At 45.7% G+C, this 7,998-nt stretch overlaps 1 protein-coding gene across 1 annotated transcript; it reads right to left on the reverse strand.

Annotated features, from left to right (window-relative positions):
- Nucleotides 1–521: 521 nt before the first annotated feature.
- PSMB3 (proteasome 20S subunit beta 3) lies at nucleotides 522–7,265 on the reverse strand. The gene is made up of 6 exons (XM_014603629.3): nucleotides 7,056–7,265; nucleotides 5,076–5,260; nucleotides 4,458–4,565; nucleotides 3,127–3,304; nucleotides 2,711–2,805; nucleotides 522–647 (listed from the first exon to the last, which is right to left on the reverse strand). Exons 1-6 carry the CDS (start codon nucleotides 7,248–7,250, stop codon nucleotides 599–601), a joined length of 810 nt encoding a protein of 269 aa, XP_014459115.1. The 5' UTR covers nucleotides 7,251–7,265; the 3' UTR covers nucleotides 522–598.
- Between the last annotated feature and the right edge of the window lie 733 nt (nucleotides 7,266–7,998).

Consider the following 7,998-nt stretch of genomic DNA (forward strand, 5'->3'; position numbering starts at 1 on the left):
TTCCTCACTGACTTATTTCAAGTGAGCTCTGATCGCCCTTAGCAAGTCGCAGCCCAACTGTATAAAATTCCCTTTTATCTTCTCTTACAATTCCAAGAATAGTATTACCCACAACTGGAAAAGTAAGTAATGTTGCTGTTGCTCTGAATAGATTATAAGTATTTGTTGTGAAGTACCTCCATTTACATGGGCTAATTAGAACACTGTAGGGTTTGGTTTGGTTTTTCCAATCTGGACCACATATGTTGGACAAGCCACCTGGGAGACTGTTTCCTAGAACTACCAGAAACAGTTCAAGCCCTAGCACTATGCCTAACTTACCCAGTATCAAAAGGAGATGCTATGAGTTCTCCAGCATGTATTTGATAAACATCCTTCTTCACTTTTCTCTTTGCAACACCCAATGCTGTCTGTTTTATAATTACTTTGAAATGATTAAAAAAATAAGCAAATATACTCTTTAAAGCTATGAGAGGAGTACTTAAATGCTGATACATACATTCAAGAAAAGCAGAGCCATCTCCAACAATGAAGAAACTTTATTTAAAAAAATCCAAACAGATTTGACATGTGAAATAAGAACAAACCCCATCTTAAGTTAGTCCATGCGAGCCTTCAGTGTTCTTGTAGTGATCTTATCTTTTTCACTGCAGAGAGAGAGAAAAGACTGACACTAAATGACCGTTCTAGTGAAGTTGCCAACAATCAGTATAAATATTATATTTACCCAAATCCAAGACAAACCTGAGTTTAAAATGAACCCCCCCAATAATTAAAAATTCCATATGTAGAATCTATAAACTTGTTATAATTTTCCATATGTAGACTAATTATTGGAGGGTCATCTTAAATTCATCCCCACTGCTACTACTGCATTAGGGAAAGCAGTGGTAGGAGAGCAGGAGGTAGGGAAGGGGGCCCCACAAGTAGCTTGCCCCTTACTGCCTGCTCTTCTGCAGCCTCAGGCTGAGAGTGAGAGCAGCCTGTGGCACGGAGCACAGCCCCAGCCCTGTAGCAGCAGCAGCAGCATAGAGGCAGCACCACTGCTACAGGGCTAGGCTTTGTGCCCCAGGCTGCAGCAGCCATGAAGCAAGGATAAAGCAAGGGAAGAAGATAGGTGTAGGGGCAGGGGCCTGAGGCTGCAGGAGAGGCAGCGAGCGGCACAGCAGCTGCCTGCCTCCCCCCACCATTCATTCTTTATTCCAAGATGAGGGGCTATTTTCCCCTGCTCATGTTAAAATGGGGGCCCCCCCCCATAGGACACGACAACAACACTTCATCTTGGAATCAAGTAAATAGCAGCTGCAGCTTTATATTTAGGCCTAATCTGACAGCTATGCCAAAAAATCCAAACAAGCCTCAAATACTTTGCTTCTTCCTCCTCTTCAACCTGCTGACAAAATGAGGACAAGCCACCTCTCTTACTACAGCCTGACCAGAGGTTGGTCATTCGGAACAAGTCACTAAAGAAAACTGTTGGATCTTGCTCCTAGCACAATGGATGGGGATACTGCTCAGAAATCAACAATGAGACAAGTGAAAGACTGGTTGATCCAAATAGTCTTCTAAACAGAACTAGAAAGTTGCTCTTGATAGGCCACCATACTAGCCACTACTGATTTTTCCTTGCCCTGTGAATTCTTGTGTAATAGCAACATATGATTTCTGTCTTAAGCAGAAAGCCATGGGTGGATCTAGAATTTTGAAAATGGGGTGTCGATGGCACAGTGCATCATCATTATATACATCACAGCGCACATGTTTCTCCAGGTAAAAAGGAACTAAAAGCTTTTTAATATGCTAGGGGCCTACAGTTGTATGTTAATTTGACAATCAAAGCAAAAACAAATATAACTTTACTGGAATGTGCAATTAGCTTGCATCATATAATATATTATGTATGAAAAACAACACACTAGGCAAAAAATAACCAAAAAGGTTGTATCTTTAGTCCTGTTGTCATTAGAATTAAATGTACATCTCTTTCAGATTCATAAAACACAATCTAGCTTTCTTGAGCACCTTGATAATGCATCACTGAAAGTTATTTCCACACCTGCATTGCTGTTCACTTGAGTTAATGTTTTTAATTAGAGTTAAAAACAGATTGCAGGACTGTGAAACAGGTGCCATGTTAAAAGGAGCAGATAAAACAGTAGAGTTGCTGAAGAAAGAATAGCTGGATTAGTGGATCATCATCAAAACCATTAACAAAAGGAGAGAAAGTCATTAACACCTGTGGATTGAGGAGTTTGTAATTTACTTGATTCCTTCTAGTGAGCCATGAAGTCTATAGGACTTGTTTGCTGCTGTCTGACTAGAAACTGCCAGGCAGTTGATTTTAAAGTTTAGGTGGAGCTGGAATCAAAGTGGGGGGAAGGGGGGCAGGAATGCAATTGCACCCCCCCCCCCCACCACTAGAAAAAAAAAACCTTCCTTCTCTTTACACAATTCTGCATTCATAGGGTGAATGCCTTAAAAAAAAATCCATCTAACAATGGCTATGCTGAATTTAAATTTACTATCAGTAGTGTAGGACCAGCAAAAAAAGGAACAGGAAGGAAATTAAGAAAAGTCTAGCATAGGCAAGGTCTGGCTAAAGAATAAGATTGAGAGCCCAAAGCAGTTAGGCCTTATGACAAATCCTTGAAAGACTTCTTAGAACTTGGTGTTTAATTCCAGGGGAAGAGACCATTGGAACAGTACTTACATTATATGCACTACCACACCCATTCCAGACACAGCATCTCTGTCTACTGCATTCAACATAGCCTGGGAGATGGTTTCAAAGAGATGATCTGGTTCCTGGAGGAAGAGGTACAGGAAAGCCTTTTAGCAGGATGTCACAGGATTAACACCAAGGTTTTTGGATGAGGCCAAAGTCCAACCCCTAGAAGTTGTAGGCCACTTTGCTGTAATGAGCTTATCCTTCTAGTCAGAAGGAAGGATTAACCCAAACCAGTATTTAGCAAATTTTCACCAAAACCGAAAGCTTAAAGCTCTGTCCAACACAAATCATTAAAATTTCTTAGTCTTCACATTAACAAGTGGTTTAGTCCATGAACTGATTGGTTGTTTAGCCCTTAGGCAAGCCTTGCCAAACTATCCCCACCTCTCTCCACTCACCATATCAGGTTCCCAGAGGGACTCACACATGCCATACATCTGCTCTGAGCAGGTCCCACTGACCACAAAGTCATCAGTTATCATGGGACAGCCAATCAGGTCTAGAGAGCAGATGAAAGGTTCATAAGTTATGGGGTCCAGTCCAGCAATGACTGGCTCTGTGTAATAAGGTCCAAACCTGTGAAGAGCAAGTTAGAACAGTTTCAGTACTTCAGTCCTTAAAACCAACAGCAGATTTCTAACTGAGTAACTATTTAAGTGAAATCTGTATTTCCTCTCTGGAGCTAGTGAGGGGCTTTCCAGATAGTCTGAAATGCTTTGCTACTGTTTACATACTTCCCTAAGTGAAGAAAAATCAGCTGTACCCCTCCAGTGAAGTAGTTTAATACAGACAAGCTAAAATAAGTGTACTCCATCACCAGATTCTACTATTTAGACAAGTCATTACTTTTATAAAAATAAATGCTTTTGAGCTGTCAGATATAATAAAGGGTCACTGAATTTTAAGAACTGTTGCCCTTGCATCTAGAACCTATAGAAACCTCCAAACACAGTTGCCCTTCAGATCCCACTGACCCCCTCCAAATATTTTTTGGCAAAAGAAATGGACATCTGGTACCGAACATTTTGTGTCTTAGACTTTAGAGGTGGACTGATCTGGAATGAAGAACTCAAGCTCTCATGAGGACTTTAATTAAACTTGGTACTCAAATTGTCCAAAGCTAACCCAGCTTTTAAATCTGCTTGTGTTCTACAGAAAAGGAGGCAGCATTATTGCTTTGCTTTATGACAGACACCCCCTGTTCAGTAACTGTTACTTAATGTGCAGTGGACTTAGTTTCAATTAGAATATCGATACAGTGGAAGTTTCCTTAAGCGTTGGACTGAAAATTAACACACTGCCAAGCATTGAAAATTTCAATTTCAAACTCCCATGTCAGCACCAACTATGCTTTCAGCTCTTGCCAGCTTCAAACTTGCACGTGTGCTTCAGTGACCACCTAGCTCAAGTCCTGTGCAGAATAGCAATAGAACAGTTAGGTCTCTGTTAAGAAAGTTCACTCACTGAAAAGTAGTGCAGCTGCATATAGCTTAATACATATGCAGACAGGCTTTATCCATTACTTGTTTCTGCCTATGCTTGCAAATAAACAGTCTTCATCATTCATTTAGCTAAACGTCCATGAGTCCTGTTGACTATAGTAAGAAAGTTAGTCCTCAGTGAAGGGCTTGCTTCCCTCTTCACTTCTCTAAATTTTCATTGAACTCCGTTAGCCATCTCCTGGTTTCACTGATACTGTAACTGAACTATTCAACTGTTTGCTGTTTACCGTCTCTCGTAGAGCAGATTGGACACCATGCTCATGAAAGTCTGTGGTTTGATCTGCCTGCCTTCCTTCAGTTCATAGAGATTCAGCCTGAACTTCAGCCTCTGGGCACTGCAAGAAGAGATGAGAGTTCATGTTAAATTGCACCTATTCAAGACATCTTCCACCCACCCAAGGGTTAAGCTTTGCTACTAAAAACTAACATCTGACAGACACATGAAGCAGACCAGTGGATTTAGAATGCACGCACATTTACATTTCAGACTGTTACATCTGGGTCTCACTTGTCCTGTGATCCTTAAGAAATCAGATACAGCTTTGATTTTTAGAATACAATGACTGATTTTATTAAAAAAAAAAAACAAGGATACAATATGCCACAAAAATGCAGCTTTTTTTGTTGCTGTGGAGAGCAAATGTGCTTTGAAGCACATTTAGTGGCTATCCCCAAGAGGCTTGATAGGAGTTGGACACAGAGAAATGGAATATTGGTATTTACCTGAACCCCCAACTAACAAACACAGATAGCTTTAAGACTCATTGTACCACAATACTGAAAGTAAACTCACTTCTGGTATGTAGGTTGGGAAGATTTTTTTTTTTTTTTTTTTTTAAACTTACACAGTCTGCACATCTGTGGCAAGCCCAGCCAGTCCAATGTACAGTCTGTCTCCCATAGGGAAAATCTTCTGGAAGTCTGTGGTCACCATCTGAGCCTGAATTCCAAACCGTTTGTCTGCCGCAACGGCCACGCAGTTCTTCCCCTTCATGGCCATGACGGCCCCGCCATTATATGACATAATCGACTGTTAAAAGAAAAAATGGGGCAATTTTACAGCCTTGCTGGAATCCTATACAGTGCGCTGAATTAAATCAGTTATAAGGACTCTCTCTATCAACTAGACCCATGTGGCTTGGCTGAGGCACCCACACCTGGGTAACAAAGCTGGAAGGGCCCCTGCCCCCCACATCAGTCAAGTGTTATATTGCCCTGCATTTGCTTAGCACAAGCTGAATACAACAAAGCTAACTTTCAACTACCTGGTCTAGTTCACCTTACAAACACCTGCAGGCTCCCCCAGGGCAAGCCAAACTATTATGTGGTTTCCCCTCAGTATTAAGGTAAAAAAGTCCTGAATAGTTCATTTTCTTTAGCAAATGCTACTTATGCTGCCTCTAAATAATTAATCCCCTCTTTTAAGTAATTTTCCCTCCAGTGCATAAAGGCATCTTATTACAGAATTAGGTTCCCTGATTCTTAATCCTTATTTTCCACTATAATAAGGCCTACTCTAGTGTTGTTACCTGATCATCTCAGGCACAGATTGTGTGTTTTGTGTGTGTGTAAATAAGATCTTCTTGGCTGCATCCAGATGAGCGCGAACATTTGTTTCCCCAGGGAAGCAGCAGCAGCACACACAGGTTACCCCCGGTGGGGTAGGGGAGGCTGAGGCCAGCAACTGTGCTGGTCCTAGCAGCATTACTGGGGTCCTGGGGCTGCAGCAGGAAACCTGGCTGGCAGCTGGAATGTGGCTCCAGCCGACCAGGCTCTGGTTTTGGGGGGCTGCCACATGCACTGCCCCGCTTTTTTTAGGCATGGGCTTTTTTAACCCTGGGATCTCCCAGGATCAAAAAAACCAACTGCCATGCTGCAAGGTAGCAGCGTGGGAAACCCCTGCATGTTTGTGTGTGGTACCACAGACCGGTCTGCAATGCCACATACAGCACATCTGCCGTGCTTGTCTGGAAGTGGCTCTTGAGTCTGGATCCTTTGATACAAAGAAGTTTTTCTTTTCCAAGACCCCACCCCTCCCTTGATTCAGGATATCAAATAACCCCCAGAACAAAGTTTTTGGAAGTTTTTAGTCTAAAAGGCTAAGTTTTATGCAGAGGCTCGCTCTTCTTGAAACGCTTCTGACCATGGTCATTCTGCCATTGCTTGTCCAACACCAGCGATCCTCCACCAGGGCACCATCATCCTATGACCACACGATATCCACCCTGGCAGGTGTGCCAACAGGGACACACAACCCACAAGATAAACCCAGAAATATTAAATGGGAAACCGCCTCGTCAAAAGCAGGCTGACCCGCTGCAGGCTTTCTGAGCTCTTTGCAACAAGAGAACCGTGGGCTTGTTTTTCCAATGTCATAAACGGAGCGAAAGCCAAGAGCTGCCACTTCCCAAGGGGGGGGACGGGGACCCGAGGCAAAGAAGGGCGAGAACCGCTGCTCGACGCACCACCCCGGCGCCCCCCGCGCTGCTCCCTTCCCTACCCCCGCGTGCGGCTTGGGGAGGGGAGGGGGCTGCCGCGGGGGCCACGAAAGGCAGGGGCAGCCTGTGTGCGGCACGTGCCAGGCTAGGGAGGGCACGGGCGGCGCGGCGGCAGCTGTGGCGGAACAGCAGCGCGTTAGACACGGAGCAGCGGGCGGGGGCTACGCCGTGGCGCCTGCCGCGCTCCCCAGCTATCTCCCCCCTCCCCCCGCCGCTTTAAGACCCCCCCCTCGTCTGTTACGTCACTGCCCGAGGGGGGGGGTCCCAGTCCCCAATGTCCAGGCAAGCACCAGGGTAGTCCGCCGGGGGGACGGGGACTGGCCTCACCATAGTGACGGCTGAGGATCGCGCCACACACCCCAAACTCCCCCGCCGGCTCCTTCCGGGCTGCAGCGCCGCGCACCCAACCCTGCTGCCGCCCCAGGGCCCGTCTCCCTCCTCCCGCCTCCTCCCATTGGCAGGCCGGCCAAGCCCGAGGGTGGCATTCGCCGCGGCTATTGGCGCATCCTGACTGTCAGTCATGGGAGCCGGGCGGGGGGGGTGGCGGTCAAGGTGCGTTGAGCGGAAAAGGAGGCAGCGAGAAAAATGAAGAGTCATAGCGAGCGGCACCGGCCGTCGCGGGGCATGCCGGGATTGCGGCGGACTGGGGCGGGCCGCCGAGGGCTGCTAGGCGCGCAGTGTCTTGGGTCGCCCCTCGGGCGCCTGCGCGGACACTCGTGTGATTGAGCGTCCAGTTCGTATCTGGACGCAGGCACCGGTGTTTCTGTTGCTCCGGTTTGGGCTCCCGCAGTGCCCGCAAGGGCTGAGACTTGGGCTCAAAGCAGAGGTCGGATTTCTCTAGGAGGTTGCAAAGGGGACGCAGGTCACGTCGCCGCACAGAGCACACCTTGGTGGCCGGTTAAAGAGAAACTAGAGAAGCGTTACGGGTCCTGTAGGGGGCAGTGTCAGACATTATTTCGTTTAAGATCAAAGCAAACAACAAATGCAACAAGTGCAATGTGCTCTCATTTGCTAGAGCCTGTATTAAAAAAACAACTAGGCAAAAAAATAGTCAAAGGACATTGTGTACATAGTCCCTTAGTCATCATAGGTGCATGTATGTCTCTTAGATTCATAAAAGATCATAAAAATCTCTTAGATTCATAAAACAAAATGTAGCTTTCTGGAACGGCTTGGTGGTGCCGCCAATACTTCACTGGCAGTTGCTTCTACATAGCGAACAGGCAGCAACACGGTAGGAGAAAGGCTTGTTCAAATAGTGGAACATCAC

Source organism: Alligator mississippiensis, chromosome 4 (genome assembly GCF_030867095.1).
Source record: "Alligator mississippiensis isolate rAllMis1 chromosome 4, rAllMis1, whole genome shotgun sequence".
Lineage (NCBI taxonomy): Eukaryota > Metazoa > Chordata > Crocodylia > Alligatoridae > Alligator > Alligator mississippiensis.